Here is a 20,845-nt window from a genome sequence, read left to right as displayed (position 1 = left end):
GTTTGTACATATTTATTACTCTTTATTTATTTTACTTGTACATATCTATTCTATTTATTTTATTTTGTTAGTATGTTTGGTTTTGTTCTCTGTCTCCCCCTTTTAGACTGTGAGCCCACTGTTGGGTAGGGACTTTCTCTATATGTTGCCAACTTGTACTTCCCAGGCGCTTAGTACAGTGCTCTGCACAAAGTAAGCACTCAATAAATACGATTGATAATGATGATGATATGCAGATGCTGTGGGGAGGGGAAGGAGGTAAGGCGGGGAAGATGGGGAGGGGGAGAGGAAGGGGGAGAGGAAGGGGGGGCTCAGTCTGGGAAGGCCTCCTGGAGGAGGTGAGCACTCAGTAGGGCTGAGGTGACCACATCACAGTGATGATACTATGACATAGCCCTGTAGATAGTTCCAGGGTAAGCACTGCAGTTTAGAAGCAATTTCATCCTTTAGGGCCAAGGTCCACCGGCTTAAGATTTCTCTTTCACCTTTTACCCAAAGAGCTCCCCAAAGTGCATGTGCCTGAGACACTGTTAGTCACCAACTCTCCCTATGGCTCCTCACCCCCTTCACCCTCTTCTCTCTGATCCTCATCACACCTTCCTGGGATGACTCTTTCAAGCCCACCTCCATGCCTCACCAGCATGGCCTAGTGTATAGAGCACAGGCCTGGGAGTCAGAAGAACCTGGGTTCTAATCCTGGCTCCACCATGTGTCTACTGGGTGACCTTAGGCAAATCACTTCACTTCTCTGGGCCTCAGTTACCTCATTGGTAAAGTGGTCTTTAAGATTGGGAGCCCCATGAGGGACAGGAACCGTGTCCAACCTAATTAGCGTGTATGTACTCCAACTCTTAGTAAGCAGTGGCACATAATAAGTGCTTAACAAATACCACTAAAAAAATCCATCTCTTAATAAATCGCTAAATATCAGTTTAATTTCAATAAGGCAACCCAGGGGAACCACGCATTTTGGAATGGAGGGTCAGGCTATCTGATTCTGGGTAAAAACAGGTGTCACACCTACAGTCAGCCAGAGACCACCATCCTTTCAAGACAACATAAAAGGGTAAATGTCCTCTCCTATGAAGGGGTACATGGGTTCCTTTTCTTCTTTCCCAGTGTTCTCAGGATGGTATTTGGGGTGTTTTAGGGAAGATACATCCCTTCTCCAGAAGTTGCATCTACGTTCTGAAGTGACGAGCCCTTAAATGTCTCATTTCAGTATTCTGCATGCACAGCAGGTAGGCCTGCTCAAGTTTTCCTGCACCTACTTTGAAGACAACATGGGGCACAGTATTCTGTAGACTGAAAATCAAATTTGAGAAGCCTTTTTTATAGGAGTTTTTAATCCGTAGCTTCTGTTTCTGTATCTAAGGTGGTTTAGGTAAACATCTAAAAATGGTTTTGTAATGGCAGAGGAATTGTGAATTTCATTTACATATTTACTGTTCACATACTGCTGGGTTAGTAATGAGAAATCCAGAGCCTGTTCAAATATCTATCTTTGAAGCCCATCTGTGAGGTCACAGAATATGTGAGGTGGCTAGGAGCCCTGTAGCAGAGACAAGAAATGGAAATTTGAGAGAGATTGCTGAAATACCCTTAAGCTACCTATAGCTGACATATATTTGAAATTTCATTTTATTCAACTCTGCATGCGGAAGTAGCTCATCAAGGCAATAATCAGAGCAAAATGCAAGCAGGAAAGGAATTAGGAGGCCAGCCCTGCTGAATACCCTACTTTTCTAAACCAAGCTGAATTGAAATCCATGAAAATGGATTTCATGACATCAATCCATGGTTTGTATTGAATGCTTACTGTTTGCAGAGCACTGTAATAAGTGCTTGAAGAGTCCGTCTCAACATGACCTGCTTATTCCACTTCAGAAGTGGTTTGGTGTTTTATAGTCATGTTTTGCTGTTGATATTTAGAGCAGGTTTTGGATAAATCCATGGGTAAGGGGTCCATACTGGGTTGCCAAAGGAAAAGTTAGGAATGGAGAGGGAAAGGGAAAGGATCAGAAGCAGTGTTGCCTTGTGGGTAGATCACAGGCCTGGGAGTCAGAAAGACCTGGATTCTAATCCCAGCTTGGCCACTTGTCTGCTAAAGGACCTTGAGAAAGTCATTTCACTTCTCTGTGCTTCAGTTACCTCATTTACAAAACACGGATTAAGACTGTGAGCCCGCTGGGTCCAACCTGATTAGTTTGTATCTACTCCAGTGTTTAGTACAAAGCCTGGCACACATTAAGCACTTAACAAATACCATAAAAGAATTAAAGAAAAGATGATAAAAAGTACATCCCTACCTAGGATACGTGTCAAGGATGGAACTCCTCCAATCATCAAGTTAATAGTAATAACAATTGTACTTGTTAAGCACTTACTATGTGCCAAACACTGTACAAAGCACTGAGGTAGATACAAGATAATCAGATCAAGTCAGTCAATCAATCAATCAATCAATCAATCGTATTTATTGAGCGCTTACTATGTGCAGAGCACTGTACTAAGCGCTTGGGAAGTACAAATTGGCATCACATAGAGACAGTCCCTGCCCAACAGTGGGCTCACAGTCTAAAAGGGGGAGACAGAGAACAGAAGCAAACATACCAACAAAATAAAATAAGTAGGCTAGAAATGTACAAGTAAAATAAATAAATAAATAAATAAATAAATAGAGTAATAAATATGTACAACCATATATACATATATACAGGTGCTGTGGGGAAGGGAAGGAGGTAAGATGGGGGGATGGAGAGGGGGACGAGGGGGACAGGAAAGAAGGGGCTCAGTCTGGGAAGGCCTCCTGGAGGAGGTGAGCTCTCAGCAGGGCCTTGAAGGGAGGAAGAGAGCTAGATTGGCGGACGGGCAGAGGGAGGGCATTCCAGGCCCGGGGGATGACGTGGGCCGGGGGTCGATGGCGGGACAGGCGAGAGCGAGGTACAGTGAGGAGACACAGTCCCTCTCCCATGTAAGGCTCATAGTCTGGAAGCAGATCACTGGGCTGAACTGAATATCCTGTGTTCTTAAATTGAATAGAATCAGAAAGGAAAAAGTCCTCAAGCCACTTGAAACCAACTAGTATGAGATACCAGGAAACAGTCACTTTGGTTTGTGGAAAAGGGGCCAAAGCAAGTTTATTTTCCTTATGAAGCAGGGAGAGGGACCATTTAAGAAACACTGGACCTGCATCATATTCTTATGTTTGTATTTGCATCTTATCCAAACACTTGCCCCCTCCCTTCTTCCCTCCCTGACCGCTTTCTTCAAATGTCCACTCTCAAATGGATTTTTCCCCTACTGCTTTCAAACATGCTCATGCCTTCCCCATCCTAAAAAAACCTTCCTTTGACCTGATGGCTCCCTTCAGTTATTGCCCCATCTCCCTCCTACCATTCCTCCCCAAACTCCTTGAGCAAGTTGTCAATACCCACTTTCTTAAGTTCCTCTTCTCCAGTTCTCTACATAACCCCCTCCAATCTGGTTTCTCTCCCCTTCATGCCACAGAAACTGTCTTTTTAAGGTTAACAATGATCTCCTTTTTCCCAAGTTTGTTGGCCTCTACTCAATCCTAATCCTCCTCAACCTCTCAGCTGCCTTGGACACTGTTGACCATCCCCTTCTCCTGGAAGTATTATCCAACCTCTACTTAAATGACACTGTCCTCTCCTGGTTCTCCTCCTATTTCTCTGGTCTCTCATTCTCACTCTCTTTTCCAGGCTCCTCCTTGGACTCCCACCCCATAACTGTGGGTGTCCCTCAAGGTTCTGCTCTGGGTTCCCTCCTATTCTCCATATATGCCTACTCCCTTAGATAATTCATTCACTCCTGTAGCTTCAACTACCACCTCTATGTGGATGATTCCCCAAATCTACATCTGCAGCCCTGATCTCTCTCCCACTCTGCAGTCTTGTATTTCCTCCTGTCTTCAAGACATCTCTACTTGGATTTCCTACCATCATCTCAAATTTAAGATGTCTAAAGCAGAACTCCTTATTTTTCCACCTAAACCCCGACTTTCCCATCACTGTAGACAATACCACCATCCTTCCTGTCTCACAAGCCCATAACCTTAGCGTTATCCTTGACTCCGCTCTAAAATCCACCCTTTCCTTTCCATCCTAACTGCTACCATGTTAATCCAATCAGTTATCCTATGCCTCCTTGGTGGCCTCCTGGCTTCCTGTTTTTCCCACTCTGGTCCGTACTTCACTCTGCTGCCTGGATCATTTTTCTACAAAAACACTCAGTCCATTTTTTCCCACTTCTCAAGAACTTCCAGTGGTTGCCCATCCATCTACGCATCAAACAGAAACTCCTCACCATCGACTTTAAAGCAATCAATCACCTTTCCCCCTCCTACCTCACCTTACTACTCTCCTATTAAAACCCAGCCCACACACTTGGCTCCCCTAAAGCCAACCTACTCACTGTACCTTGATCTTGTTTACCTCACCTCTGACCTCTCTCCCACATCATGCCTCCATCCTGAAGCGCTTTCACTTTTCATAGCCAACGGACAATTACTATCCCCACCTTCAAACCCTTACTGAAGGCACATATCTTCCAAGAGGTCTTCCCTGACTAAGCCCTCATTTCTTCTTTTCCTACTCCCTTCTACTCACCCTGACTTGCTCTATTTATTCACCAACCTACCAACGCCAGCCCCATAGCACTTATGTACATATCTATAACTCATTTATTTGTGCTATTGTCTGTTTCCCCCTCTAGACTGTAAGCTTGTTGTGAACAAGGAATATGTCTGTTTTATTGCTGCATTGCAGTCTCCCAAGTGCTTAGTACAATGCTCTGCTCACAGAAGGCACTCAATAAATACAACTGATTGATTGATTGCTAACTGCTACAACTCTTTTTTCTGTTTCTTTATTTATGTATTATCATTTGATTTGTAGTTCTGATTCTGAAACTGGAATTTTGAAATTTATGAGTCTGTCATTGCTTCTCTTCTGTTTCTATCTTTCATTTTGTCTTTTAGTGTTTCTGTCACTTGGGTGTCCACTTTCGTGCATCGCTGTCTGTGCATGAGGATTTTTATTTCTGGGTCTCTGCATGTATGCACCCCGGATGTGTGTATCTTTTCTTGTACGGGTGTATTTGTGTTTGTGTTCAGGCATATATCTGTGCTAGACTCTCCACCCTCATTGAAGTTATCTCTCGGTCTTTTTGTAAAAATGTTTTTGTACTAGGGAAGCATCATGGCCTAGTGGAAAGAGCATGGGCCTGGGAGTCAGAGGACTTGGGTTCTAAGCCCCACTGCACCACTTGTCAGCTGTGTGACCTTGGGGAAGTCATTTCACTTCTCTTGGGCCTCAGCTACCTCATCTGTTAAATGGGGATTAACACTGTGAGCCCCATGTGGGACAGGGACTGTGTCCAACTTGATTATCTTGTATATACCCCAGCACTTAGTACAGTGCCTGGCACATAGTAAGTGCGTAATGAATACCATAAATAAATTTTAAAAATCTCTCATTTACTGTTTTGCGTGACTTTGGGCAAGTCACTTAACTTCTCTGTGCCTCAGTTCCCTCATCTGCGAAATGGGGATTCAAGACCTGTTCTTCTTCCGACTTAGACTGTGAGCCCCATGTGGGACCTTATTATTTTATATCTACCCCAGCACTTCATATAGTGCATAGCACATAATAAGCACTTAACAAATACCATAGTTATTGATTACTATTTTAATTATTAGTAGTACATTTTTGGTTAAGCGAATGCATATGGATCTGCCCTCCTATGTGTTTCAGTATTAGTAAATGCTCTTGCTTTTACTTTTCCAACAAGAACTTTGAGGGTCTCACCTTGCAAGGAGGTGGGAGGCTGAATCAGTGGGAATGAGTATTTTGCTGTAGGCAGAGTGGGGCTGGGCCTACCTAGCTCACTTCTGATCAGGACTCCCAACCAATGGGAGCAAAGTGCTGCCAGGCCCAGGCAGCAGGGTTGTTGCATGCAGTAAATAAGTAATTAATGTAAGATGCTTTGGTGATAAAAAGCACCAAATAGAAACACAAGGAGAAGCAGCATGACATCGTGGATAGAGCATGGGGCTGGGAGTCAGAAGGTCATGGGTTCTAATCCCAGCTCTGGCACTTGTCTGGTGTGACCTTGGGCAAGTCACCTAACTTCTCCTTGCTTCAGTTACATCCTCTGTAAAATGAGGATTGGTACTGTGAGCAGCACATGGGACAAGAACTCGACTTTCTCGTATCCACCCCAGTGCTTAGTACAGTACCTGGCACATGGTACACCCTTAAAAGATACCATTATCGTCATCACTCTTTAAGGTGACTTTGGGCCCAATTTTAGAGGCAGCAGGTTTTCCAGTGGTGTCCCAAGTCACCACCCTGAACTACCTGTGCTGATCAGGTAGACCTTCTTTCCTAGCAGCTCATTCCAGTTGCCTGTGTGCTCTAACCTTCCCCTCCACTGCCCATAAGGTGGCTGGGACAGAAGGGCAGAGGATACTAGGAAATGCAGCTTGTAGGGGGGCAGGGTTCGGTTTGTTCTTTCCAAGCCTGTTAAGTGGGGGAAAAGGGAGCGGAGTGGAACTTAGATAACAGCCAGTTCTCCAGCAGGGGGGTGATTGTGCCATTATAGTCTTTATAGTCCTTAAAGCTTTAGTCCTTATACCTTGAGAAGCAGCATGGCTTAGTGGAAAGAGCCTGGGCTTGGGAATCAGAGGTAATGGGTTTGAATACCGATCCACCTGTCAGCTGTGTAACTTTGGGCAAGTCACTTAACTTCTCTGGGCCTCAGTTACTTCATCTGTAAAATGGGGATGAAGACTGTGAGCCCCACATGGGACAACCTGTTAACCTTGTATCTACCCCAGCACTTAGAACAGTACTTGGCACATAGAAAGTGTTTCACAAATACCATCATCATCAGTATTATTATTATTATAGCCCTGTCTTCCTGGCCATCTATTCATGAAGACTGGGAAAAGGATTAGTTGCTCGCATCTGGAGAAGAGCAGAGACAGGTTGTGGGGATAATTTGGTGGAGGATATGATCAGTACCATTTAGGCTGCCAAGTTCTAATTTCCAATATTCCTGACTTGCTTGTCTAAAGAGCAACCACCGACTGGCCTCTCCAGTAGACCGTAAGCTCCTTGTTACCAGATATCATATCTTCCAAACCTTAGTATCTTCTCAAGTGCTCAGTACAGTGCTCTACCTGCAGTAAGCACTCAAATACCACTGATCGATATATTGATTGATTAACGTCTCTGTGCCTCAGTTTCCTTATCTGGAAAATGGGGATTCACTACCTGTTCTCCCCCGCATTTAGACTGAGTCCCATGTGAGACAGCTGATTAACTTTTATCTATCCCCAGCACTGTTCTAAGCTATTCTAAGGAGTGCTGTTGGAGGAAATCCAGTCACACTGTGGGCAGGGAAAATGTCCACTAACTGTGTTACACTATACTCTCCCAAGCTATTAATATAGTGCTCTGCACATAGTAAGCACTCAATAAGAAAGATTGTTTGATTGATTAATCCAGACACCAGGCCAACGTCATCCATCTAAAATTAATCCTCACCTGCTTTAGCACTGCCCTCTCCTCCTCCCAACACGATTATTTCTCCATCCTTATTGATTTCCATGCCCACTGCCTGCCCCAATTGTTTTAGACTTTCAATTCCATCCTTAAATCCCCTGTTCCCACCCTCCCATCTCTTGCCCCTAATGACCTGGCCATGTACTTTCTAGATAATATTGAACCACCAGGCATGATCTCCCTAAAATCTCCTCTGCTCCTTTCCAGTCCCTCCATCCTCCTGACCCTTCTTTCATTCTACCATCTTTCCCAGCAGTATTTCAAAAGTCAGTCTCCCACCTCCTCTCAGAATCCACCACATCCACCCACACCTCCAACCTCATCTCTTCACTCCTTATAAGAACACTTAATAATAATGATGTAGTGGGTAGAGCAAGGGCCTGGGAGTCAGAAGTTCATGGGTTCAAATCCTGGCTCTGCCACTTGTCTGCTGTGTGACCTTGGGCAAATCACTTCACTCTCTGTGCCTCAGTTACCTCATCTGTAAAATGGGGGTAGAGACTTTGAACCCCATGTGGGTCAGGGACTATGTCCACTTTGATGTGCTTGTATCCACCCCAGTGCTTAATACAGTGCCTGGCACAAAGTAAGCACTTAAAAAATACCATTATTATTATTATTAATAAAACACTTACCCCATCCCTTTTTCCCTCCCTGACCCCCATCTTTAACTGTTCACTTTCCAATGGTTCCTTTCCCATTACTTTCACCCTCATGTATCCCCTATCCTACAATAACCCTCCATTGACCCCATGGCTTCCTCCAGCTATGATCCCATCTCCTCCGACCATTCCTCTCCAAATTTCTTGAGCAAGTCATCTGCATCTTCCCCCTCCATTCCTCTTCCCCAATTCTCTCCTTGACTCCTGCAATATGGCTTCCACCACCTTCACTCCATGGGCACTGCCCTCTCTAATGTAACCACTGATCTCCTCTTTTCCAAAATCTATGTCTTCTACTCCATCCTAATCCTCCTCGACCGCTCAACTGTCTTCGATACTGTGGACCACCCCCTTTTCCTGGAAACATTATCCAAACTTAAATTCACTGACACTGTCATCTCCTGGTTCTCCTCTGATCTCTCTGACCATTCCTTCTCAGTCTCTTTCATAGGCTCCTCCTCTGCCTCCCAGCATCTAACAGTGGGAGTCTATCAAGGCTCAGTTCTGGGTCCCCCTCAATTCCCCATCTACGCTCACTCCCTTGGATAACTCATCTGCTCCCATGGCTTCAACTACCATCTCTATATGGATGAGTCTCAAATCTACTTCTGCAGCCCTGACCTTTCTCCTTTGCAGTCTAGCATTTCCTTCTACCCTCTGGAGTTCTCTCCTTGGATGTCCCACTGATACCTCAAATTTAACATATCTGAAATGGAACGCCTCATCTTTCCACCCAAACTCTGTTCTCCTCCTGACTTTCCCATCACTGGAGACAGCACCACTATCCTCCCTATCTCCCAAGCCCGTGAGCTTGGCATTATTCTTGACTCATCTCTCTCATTCATTCATTCAGTTGTATTTATTGAGCGCTTACTGTGTGCAGAGCGCTGTACTAAGTGCTTGGAAAGTATTATTCAGCAATAGAGACAATCCCTGCCCACACCAGGCTTTCAACCACACATTCAATCTATCAGTTTTATCTTCACATTGTTGTTAAAATCTGCCCTTTCCTCGCCAACCAAACTGCTACTTTGTTAATCGAAGCACTTATCCTGTTCATTAGTCTCATTGTTGACCTGCCTCCTGCCTCGCCCCACTGCAGATCCATATTTCACTCTGCTGTCCAGGTCAATTTTCTAAAAAATCATTCCATCTATGTTTCCCCATCCCTCAAGAACCTCCAGTGGTTGCCCATTAACCTCTATATCAAACAGAAACTCCTTACCATTAGCTTCAGAGCATTCATCAGCTCTCCTCTTCCTACCTTACCTTGCTGATTTGTTACAACTCAGCCTGCATACCTTGCTTCTCTAACGTCAACCTATTCACCGTACCTCAGTCTCATCTATCTTCTTTTGCCCACATCCTCCCTCTAGCCTGGAATTTCGTAGCCCTTCATATATGACTGATCACTATTCTCCCCACTTTCAAAGACAAATTAGAATCACATTTCCCCCAAGAAGTCCTCCCTGACTAAACCGTCATTTCCCCTACTTCCTCTCCCTTCTACGTTGCCCGTACACATTATTCATCTCACCCTCAACCCCGCAGCACTTATGAATCTACCTGTAAGTACTCTACACTGTAGGCTTGTGTTGGTAGGGAATGTGTCTACCAACCCTGTTGTATTGTACCCTCACAAGCACTTGGTACAATTTTCTGCACATAGTAAGTTCCCAATAAATGCCATTGATTGATTTGTTTGTTGATTGGAAGACAGGCAAAAAGATATTTACAAAAACATTTGCCTTTTCATCATCTCTTCTTTTTACTATTACCAGATAATGGCAACAACAATAAAAATATTAACAACAATTAATATTGTAGCATTCATTAAACACTTACTATATGTAAAGCACTGTTCTAAGTGCGGGGTTCAATACAGGTTAATTAGGTCAGACACAGTCCCTCTGTCCCACATGGGGCTCACAGTCTAAGTAGGAGGGAATAAGATTTAATCTCCATTTTATAACTGTGGAAACTGAGGCCCAGAGAAGTTCAGTGACTTGCCCAAGGTCACACAGGAGGCAAGAGGTGAATCTTAGATTAGAACCCAGGTTCTCTGATTCCCAGGCTTGGGCTTTTTCCACTAGATCATGCTTCTCCAGTTGAATATATTTCCTCCTGTTCCACTAATTTTAAATGATTTATGTCTGCCAACCTCACCCCTTAGAATGAAATCCCTCCGAGACTAAGGATCAGGCCATTACTTCTCTTATACTTTCCCAAGGTTGTGTACAGAGTCATTGCTCAATAAATACCATTGGATTAGTGAATGAATACCTACACCAGACTGCTCACTTGAGTGAGAGACAGGGTTGCAGACCCCTGCTGCTAGCCTGGGGGAATGGTAGGGAGATGCCAGTTGAGAAGCAGCATGACCTAGAGGAAAGTCACAGGACCTGGAAGTCACAGGACCTGGGTTCTAATCCTGGCTCCTCCACTCGTCTGCTGATGACGTAAGACAAGTCACTTAACTTCTCTGTGCCTCATTTACCCCCTCTGTAAAATGGGGATTAAGACTGTGAGCCCTATGTGGGACAGGGACTGTGTCTAATGTGATTATCTTATATCTACCTTAGTGCACAGTGCCTGGCACATATTAAGTGCTTAACAAATACCATTAAAAAAATCCATGGAATCCCAGACAAATTTGCTGTGGAGTGCACAGCCACTAATTAGGCTGCTTCCTGGTCTGTCAGTTAAGCACTCCCTCTCTCTCTCTCTCTCTCTCTCTCTCCCTTTTCTCTCTCTCACTCTCTCTCTCTCTCTCTCCCTTTTCTCTCTCTCACTCTCTTGCTCTCTCTCACACACACACGCATAATATATAAATATATATATACTATGAAGGACCTCAATCTAGTATTTTTCAGTCCTTCTGGACTTCAATTTCAGCAAGAAGTACCAGTATTGAAGAAACCCAATTATTGCTGGCTCACCAATCAGACAGCATCATCATCGCCACTGCGAATCAGATGGATTTTGCCCTTTTTTCTATCAACCCAACATTTCAACCAGGCAGATTTAGCAACAGATTGGGATGGTTTGTACTGGACATGTTTATATGTTTTTGGTCACTTTGGGGGCTAGGTTAAAGACTGCTGTCAGGGCTTCAAAACAAAAGTAATAAAGTGAAAACATGGGTCTGGTAGCTGAAACCAGGCTGCATAGAAATAGTAAATTCTTCATAGATTAGAGAGTGTTTCCTGGACTTCACATTCAGCAAATATCAGGCACGGTTTGTTTTCTATATTGCAGATATTCTATTTTTAACTTTACTGTTAAATGCATTCTGAAGTCCATTCTTAATTCCACATTGCCATGTGCACAGAGCTTTATCTTGTGGCTTTGTATTGAGTTGCTCTATTGGAAAATTAAGGGAAGGAGAAAGAAAGAGTAGTTTTCTCCTTGAGATTTGCATTAGATAGTGTAGTTACAGGCTGTAGCATCTCCCCTATAATTTTCTGAGAATGGTTTTACCCCAGCTTCACCGTGAGATTGCTGGTTACCGTCTGTCAGTGAGCGACTGTCTTACTGCAAAGCAGAAGCACAGTCTTGTCCTTTTGTCTCCGTGGTCAAGGCAATTACTTCCTCGAAAGTCAGATTTCTCCAGAATGACCATGTACAAGAGCAAACGCAGAAATCAAAGATGTAAGTACCTTCGGAGCCAACTTTTCATTTGGGCTTTAGTGGGGGGGGAGCCTCCTTAATTTTTTTAGAAAAGTATTCAGCAGTATTATATTTCTGTAGTAACAGGGACTAGCATACAGTGAGCATTTCTTATCTCTAACTATTTAAAATGTAAAATGATTAAAGAATGTTAGAAATGAAAAATTAGCTTCTGTGTTACTATGGCAACCATCGAAAGTAGACTGCTGTGTAAATTCGATATAGAAACAGATCAAATGTCATTGCAGCCCAGCTCAGTACCCCAGATCAGGGGATTATGATTGGATAATGTTATTCTTTGTCTTGTGGGTTACCATTTCTTTTCCTGTAAATTCACAGGGAGGGTTGGAAAGCCATCAACACATTGAAGCCAAAATTTAGGATTACAATCCTTCTTGTTTAATTACAACTTTGAGGAGAAATGAGATAGCATGGACCACAGAGCATAAATTGGGTTTGTGTGTGTGCTCGTGTGTGTTATTTAGAGACAGTTGAATTTTCATCATATTAAATTACTGTTTCCAATAAAAGATCAGAGTTATTTTGTAAATATATCAGAACATCACTTCAAAATACTTATCTCTTTTATGTATGCCCTAAAGGATCATATTCAGACCTACGCATAGGGGGACCCAATTGCTCTAGCCACATTGTATAGGTTTCTGCAAATACAATTCTAGGGAGAAGAAAAATGGTAACTGTAATGAAACTTCCCCAACAATGTCACATTAACATTTTAAAGGACTGTGTGTGCGTGTGTGTGTGTGTGTCTGTCTGTCTGTCTGTCTGTCTTTCTATCTTCTGGGTCATGGTAAGGTGCCTCTCCTGAAGAGTTTGGGGATCGAATCTAAGAACAGGAAGCACAACTCTTCAACACTTAAACCTTCCTGTTTTCCTGGGGAAAATCATCATCCTTAGCCCAAGGAAGTCAAACATTTGCTAAAATTCAAAATAGGTTTACAGCAAGACTGTCATGTTCCCTAACTAGCTTCAGCAGAATTCCCATTATGGCTCTTATAACATTGCTTAGCAAAGCAACAGGTGGCCCCTCCTAAAATCACCAACACTTCCTGGTGGAAATGGGTCTTGTATTGATTGGGTTTTTGGTACTTTTGAAAAACAGGCATTCTCTGTTTAGCTGTCTTTGGTCTGTAGCCTAAGCATTAGCCTTCCCCTGGCCAAGCAAATTTATGCCCTGCAGGAAGTTGTGGTGTAGGGATCCAGGGCAAACAGGATCAGTCTGAAGGAATTTATTTGGGGGATTGAATAAACCACATAAGTAAAATTGCTCCTCTATATTTTCAGAAACATTAGTACAAAGTCCAAATGTAAAGAGCTAATGAATTCCCTTTGCAGGATGCTACCATGCATGTGAATTTGATTGATATCCACAATTGAATTCTAGCTTGCATCTTGCTCATGTATCTTTATATATTCCAGTTTTCCATCTGGATAGTCCTTGCTTTAATGTGCTTGCCAAATGCAATATTTGCAGAAAAACTGCATGACACCTGGATAGTCTTTTTTCCTTGAAATGAGCTCCCTCACTTGGTGAAGTCTGTGATTTAGCAGTAGGGGGAAATTGTGAATTACAGGAGACAAATCAGAACATGTGTAATTACAGGCATGAACTCAGTAGGGTATTTTGGAATAGCTTTTCAAGGAAACCAATGGATGGGTAGTATTCATTTGCATCCATGAGAGGTATTATTTTAAGTTAAATATTTCCAGGACATTAACCTTTCTAAATAAAATGAGAATGCTCTGAAATGAAATTACAGGTTTTGGAAAGCTTAGCATTGAAACAAGAAGCTTTTTAAATGAAATTTTAATGTTTTACGCTTTGCCTCTATATGACTGTTTCAAAGGTGCATTACAGTTAAATGGTCACTACACAAAGGTTTATGAATAAAGTCTAAATTAACCCAATTTTGAGATCGAATATGTTCTCTTCAATCAGGTTTTCTTTGTGCATATTTTGGGGGAATGGAGATTCTGTGTCCTCACTTTGAAGGAATTGGAAGTTCTATGACCCTTATTACACAGAATAGATCTTCACTCTAGGTGAGATGAGTGGGTTTTTTCTTATTCAATTTTTAAAACGTAGAAACATGAAATGAAAGTCATCATGTAATTCCTTCATTAGGGTCACTTCCTTTTCCCAAATTCCAGAAAACTCCCTCTGGCTAATGTGAGGAGAAAGGTAAATTTGTGTGGGAGTGGGTGAGGGAGTGGTAAAGGGAACAGGGTGAATGAGGCTGGGAGAAGTGTCTGAGAGATTTAGGTGTAAACTGTACTGCCCTCTGAATTTTGGGGAGGGTTTTGAAGTTTGAAATTCTGATTATGTGAGTTGGTTGAGACTCATTATAGAATCAATCAATAATCTATTTATTGAACACTTACTGTGTGCAAAGAACTGTACTAAGCACTTGAGAGAGTACAACAGACACAGTCCCTGCCCACAGCAAGCTTAAACTCCATCAGGACAGGATTCTCTTTCATGAGAAGCAGCATGGCTTAGTGGAAAGAGCACAGGACTGGGAGTCAGAGGTCATGGGTTCTAATTCTGGCTCCACCACTGGTCAACTGTGTGACTATGGGGAAGTCACTCAACTTCTCTGTCTCAGTTACCTTATATGTAAAATGAGGATTAAGATTATGATCCCCACGTGGGACAGCCTGATTTCCCTGTATCTACCCCATTGCTTAGAACTCTGTTTGGCACATAGTAAGCGCTTAACAAATATCATAATAATGATGATGAATGATAATATCATCATTATTATGATTCTACAGCGGTTCACCAAATGGTGGAATCTCCTTAGCAAATAAGCCTATTTTCTGATAGGGAGGCTGCTATTGTGAGCTCCTTGCTTGTATCCTTAAAACTGAAAATTCAGGGTCCACAAGAACGTAGTTTTGAATGTGGAATTTGTTGGCTCACTGACAGAGAAACATATTTTCATGGTAAATTCTTTGCTGATTTTGTGGCATCCAATAACTGCAACCTCCTCATTTAGTTATAGGTGAACTTGACAAAACATTTCTATAAATCATTTTTATGTACAACTCCTTGGAGCTCAGGTAAAGGTTGGGAATGTGCACATGTATCAACCTGGAAGAGAAACCAAGTAATTCAATGCAGCTGAAAGCAAAAAGATATAATGAAGGTTTTAACATTAATATTCCACTGATGAAAATACACCAAAGTGGATCTAGTTCAATATAAACCATTTCATTTTAATCAGAAATGTTCACTTTTAATCAGTCAATAAATCAGTAGTATTTATGGAACATGTATTGTACTAAGAACTTGAGAGTACAGTAAAGCTTGTAGCCACGATTCCTGCCCTCTATGTCCTTAAAATCTAGCAGGGGAGACAGGTACAAAATAATATTCAGATGGGAGTAAGATAGGAATGGACAAGTGACTATGTTGATGTGAGTGGAGCATTTAAGAGGCACTTTGGCCCAGTGGAAAGAGCAGTTCGAAGAACTGATTCTGATTCTAGGTTTGGAACTACCACTTACTTGTCTTGCTCTGAGACCTTAGACAAATCACTAAACTTTTCTGTACCTCAATTTCCTCATCTATATAATGGGAAGTAGTATTTATTTTTCTCCTTCTGATACTATGAGCCCGATGTTGGACAGTGACTGGGTCCAAGCTGTTTATCTTATATCTTCCCCAGCTCTTAGCACGGTGCTTGGCACATAATGAGTACTTAATACCATTTTAAAAACATTTGTGAGTGTTGTATGTGGTTGGGAGTGCAGAAGTGCGGATGTGGCAAAAAAAGTGCTGTGATAGTTGGGAAGGTGATACCTAGGGAGAAGTAAAAAAATAATATGGGAAAGCTTCACAAGGGAGGTGGGCTTTATAAAGGCTTTCAAGGTGGGGAGAGCTGATGTCTGGAAGGGAGTTGGTGAAGGAAGGTGAGGTTGAAAGCCAAGAACCAGGCATCAAAAGTAGAATAGTTTGAGAGGAGCGATGAGTGTAAGCTGCAGTGGAGTGGGAAGAGAGAGTGGATACCTATGTAGAGGAGTCAATGAAATGCCTTAGAGTCAGTGGTCAAAAGTTTCTGCTTGATGTCGAGAGGAATTAATAACCCTTGAAAGTTTTTGAAGTCTGGGGAGCTGAATGACAATTACAATTTAGATAATGGCAATTTTGAAAAATGATCCAGTCTGTAGAGTGAACTGTGAACTAGAGGGAGTCTATAGGCAGGGAAACCTGTGAGGAAGCTAAAAAAATATGTCAGGTTGGGATATGGCAAGTGCCTGAACCAGGATGGGGGCCATCTGATTGCGGGAAGAAATGATGGATCTGGGAAATGTCATGGAGGAAAAAAACAACAGTATTTAGCAAACATACTGAATAAGAAAGTTAAAAGAGAGTGCGGAGTCAAGGGTGATACAGAAAGGATGGTAGTGATGTTAAGTGGGATGAAGTTAAGTGGAAAAGTGTTTTGGGGATGAAAATGAGGAGTTTAGTTTTAGACATAGTGAGTTTAATGTGCATGTGGGGCATATGCTTGGAGGTGTCCTGGATACCAGAGGAAGGGTGAGATAGATTTGGGAGCCACCTGGTGGTTTATGGGAGCAGATGAACTCCCAGCGGGAGTGAGTGACATTTAAACTGCTGATATTATGTTTTTCACTGGTTTCATTTTTAATGACAATTTCAGCTTGGTGATTTTAAGAAGTAATAACCAGCACAGTGTAGAGTAGATAAAACATGAGGTACTTCGGAAAGGAATACATTGTGGAAATGATAATGATTAATATAATTTTCAGTTAACGCAGTTGTTACAGCCAGTGATGTGTTAAGAGATAGACTCTTCAGTGGAAGAAAGTTTCAGCCCCAAGCTCAGGGAGAGCTCTGAGGAGGGACCCTCTTTCCTTCCCTGACCCAGAATTATCCTGCATTACTGCTGTGGGTAGGGAATGTGTCTACCAACTAACTCTGTTATACTGTACCTTCCCAAGTACCTAGTACAATGCTCTGCACACAGTCAGTGCTCAACAAGTACAGCTGATCAATTAACACTGGACAAAGACCAGACTCCACCAATACAATCCCAGGCACCTGGATTTACCCAGAGATTTGTGAGTAGGTATGGGGATATGCAGAGAATGCCATAGGTATTTTTTGTTTGTTTTTTAATGGTATTTGTTAAGCACTTACTATGTGCCAGACACTGTACTAAGCTCTGGGGTAGATACAAGCTAATCAGGTTGGACACAGTCCATGTCCCACATGAGACTCACAGTCTTAAGCCCCATTTTACAGATGAGGTAACTGAGGCACAGAAAAGTGAAGCCCAGGGTCACTTAGCAGCCAAGTGGCAGAGCTGGGATTAGAACCCAGGTCCTTCTGACTCTCAGGCCCATGCTGTACCCACTAGGCCACACTGCTTCTCGTTGTGGGCAGGGAACATGTCTACCAACTCTATTATATTGTGATCTCCCAAGCTCTTAGTACAGTGCTTTGCACATGGTAAGTGTTAAATACAACTGATTGATTGAGACAGAGGGAGGGAGTGTTGCCTGCTTCCCACTGCACCTGCTACTGCAGATCCCTCCAGGCTGGGCAGGACTCCAAGCTGAAAGGCATCATGGTGTCAGCGCAAGGGGAGGTAGGCACCAATTTGACTGGTACCCTTGGAGCTGTTCTAGCTTTGCTCCGAGTGATATGATAGGTTGCAGCCCTGCTCTGGGACTTGAGGAGGCTACCCTCTTCCCAGCCCTCCCAGACAGCTCCTTGTTTAATGATTCCGTCTTCATTGTCCTCCCCTCTCTCTCAAGGGAGATGGGACCTATCAGGAATGCTCTCCACAGTTAGCAGTGATGGCCCAAAGCCTATAGGTCACTCTGATCTGAACACAGTCGATATTGTGACCTCTTTTTTTTAAATGGTATTTGTTAAGCTCATACTATGTGCCAGGCACTTTATTAAGTGCCAAGGTAGACACAAGCTAATCAGGTTGGACAGAGACCATGCCCCACATGGGGCTTCCGGTCTTAATCCCCATTTTACAGATGAGGTAACTGAGGGACAGAGAAGTTAAGTGGCTTGCCCAAGGTCACACAGCAGACAAATGGCGGAGCCGGAATTAGAACTCAGGACTTTGCGACATAGCTCTGGCCATGAACCTGGTCCAGATATCTTCATCCCCACCTCCAGATTATCCAGTATCCATCTTGAGTTCTGGGGACTATGTGAGCAATGGAAGGGCAGAAACAGAAGATGCATTTTCTATGACCTTACCCTATCCTAAGAACTATTGTGATTTGAGAAAATACCCATTAATGCAAACATAACATAGGGTGGCCTTGAAATAAATCCATATCACCAATATTGGTGGTTCCTATGCCTCTAAGAAAGTAATAAATGATTAGGATAATGGTTTTAATTTTAATTTTAAATTCCCAGAAGATGCCCTTGTCTCATTTATGACAAGTGAATGATAAACTAGTTGTCTAGTTAATCACGGAGTAGATCCATAGTTAATTACAGGAATAATTCCACAAGCAATCACAGGATTCGTTGTTGCTCAGTGAACATCAGCCTGATCCCACATTGATTAGAACCCGAATTAGACTCCTTTCCAAAAATGTAAACTGTAGATTAGATCAGTTTGTTCCGATCTGCACGACCCTGCTTAAATCATAATTGCCACAGTATGTTTTTGGGCCTGGGTGTGGTTGGGGAGACCTTCAGTAGAGCATGCCTTTTTCAACACCTAAAGCCAGCTTCTAGACCACCAATTTATGTCACCACTGATCTCCTGCTTGCCTCATCTAACAGATTCTACTCTGTCTTAACCTTCTCTGAATTCTGAGTTGCCTAGCATATTGAAGCAGCATGGCATGGTAGATAGACCACAGGCCTGGGAGTCAGGAGGTCATGGGTTCTAATCCCACCTCCACTACTTGTCTGCTTTGTGACCCTGGGAAAGTCACTTCACTCCTCTGTGCCTCAGTTACCGCATCTGTAAAATGGGGAATGAGACTATGAGCCCCGTGTGGGGCAGGGAATGTGTCCAACCCGATTTGCTTTTATTCTCCCCTGTGCTTAGTATGGTGCCTGACACATAGTAAGTGCTTAACAAAATAATTACTGTACACCTTTCTTTTCTGGAAACACTCTTTAACCTTGGTTTTTCTGACACAGAGATCTCTTGGTTTTAAATAATTAATTAATGTTATTTTTTGTTAAGCGCTTACTAGGTGCCAAGCACTGTTCTAAGTGCTGGGGTAGATACAAGGTAATCAGGTTGTCCTATGTGGGGCTCACAGTCTTCATCCCCATTTTACAGATGACAGAACTGAGGCACAGAGAAATGAAGTAGCTCACCCAAGATCACCCAGCAAATAAGTGGCGGAGTTGGGAGCCTGTGCTCTTTCCACTAAGCCACCCTGTTTCCCATACCTCTACCTGTTTTCCTACCTCTCTTGGTTTTTCAATCTCTCTGACCAATTGTTTTGGGCTGCTTTTCATCTGCCTCCCACACTCCATCTCAGAGTGTCCCTTATGGATCTGTTCTGCCCACCCCCATTTTCAGTTGACACTCACTTCCTTGGGGAGCTAATCCACTCCTACAGTCCCAAATCTGTCGTCTATATAGATGGATCGCAAATCTATATTGCTAAACCTGATCCCTTCTTCCTCAGCACTCATGCTTCCAGAACATCTCTATGCAGATGCCCTGCTAGGACCTTAAGCTTGGTATGTCTAAAACTGACCTTCTCATTTTCCTTCCCAAATCCTCCCTTCCACCTCACTTTCCCATCGCAGTTGACAACACTTCCTTCTTCATTAGCTTAATCAATCAATCAAGCATATTTTTTGAGTGCTTACTGTGTGCAAAGCACCATGCTAAGAGCTTGGGAAAATACAGCAGAGTTGGTAGACACATCCCCTGCCCACAAGGAGCTTACCATGTAGAGGGGAAGACAGACATTAATAAAAGTAAAAAATAAATTATGATTCAATCACTCATTCATTCTGTAATATTTATGGAGTATTTACTGTGCACAAAGCACTGTACTAAGTATTTAGCACTGTACTTAAGTGCTGTGGTTTAAATAGTTATGTCAAAGATAAATGCATATCTTTGACTCCTCTCTCTCTTTCAGCCCCCATATTCAGTCTCTTCCTGCACTACAACATTTTCAAAATACATTATTTTCTCTCCAGCCAAAGGGTTATTACACTGGGCCAAGCACCTGTCCTATCGCAGGTTGACTACTGCATCAGCTTTTTCGATGATCTCCCTGCCCCCAGTATTTCTTCTCTCCTGAATAATACTTCACTCTGTTTGTAGACTCTAGACTGTAAACTGCCCTCTAGACTGTGAACTCCCTGTGGTTGGGAACATGTCTATTAATTCTATTATATTGTACTCTCCCAAGCACTTAATACAGTGGATGATTGATTGATTGATTGATTTTGGGCAGGGAACATGTCTGCTGATTCTGTTGTACTGTACTCTCCCAAGCGCTTAGTAAAGTGGTCTGCACATGGTAAGCGCTCAATTAATACCACTGATTGACTGATGTAAGGTGCTCTTCTCCCTACTTTGGTCACTCACTTCTCCCACTTGCTCCTGTCAAGCTAATCATTGCATTGTGCCTTGTTATCATTCTTCGTACCACTGACCTCTTGCTCACTCCCTTCCTTCCTACCTGGAACTCCCTCCCCTGTCATGCCCACGTCCTGACTCTGGCCTGGAACGCCCCCCCACCTCACATCCTCCATCCTAGCTCTCTTCCCACCTTCAAAGCCCTACTGAGAGCTCACCTCCTCCAGGAGGCCTTCCCAGGCTGAGCCCCCCTTTTCCTCTGCTCCTCCTCCCCTCCCCATCACCCCTACTCCCTCTCTCTGCTCTAGCCCATTCCCTGCCCCAAAGCACTTGTGTA

General features: G+C 43.0%; 1 protein-coding gene across 11 annotated transcripts in view; it reads left to right on the top strand.

The window, feature by feature from the left end:
* RALYL (RALY RNA binding protein like) overlaps positions 1–20,845 on the top strand; it is a 670,673-nt gene that overhangs the window by 461,739 nt on the left and 188,089 nt on the right. The window contains exon 1 of one of the 11 annotated variants that reach the window (XM_038745788.1): positions 11,827–11,902. The exons of the other annotated variants lie outside the window; for them this stretch is intronic. Coding sequence (XP_038601716.1) covers positions 11,866–11,902 — 37 coding nt within the window. The 5' untranslated portion in view covers positions 11,827–11,865. Of the gene's footprint in view, positions 1–11,826; positions 11,903–20,845 lie in introns of those variants that run through there. 11 annotated transcript variants of the gene reach the window in all.

Source organism: Tachyglossus aculeatus, chromosome 4 (genome assembly GCF_015852505.1).
Source record: "Tachyglossus aculeatus isolate mTacAcu1 chromosome 4, mTacAcu1.pri, whole genome shotgun sequence".
NCBI classification, from domain to species: Eukaryota; Metazoa; Chordata; class Mammalia; order Monotremata; family Tachyglossidae; genus Tachyglossus; species Tachyglossus aculeatus.
The sequence above is the reverse complement of the archived record's forward strand: the minus strand, read 5'-3'. Positions and strand labels throughout refer to the sequence as shown.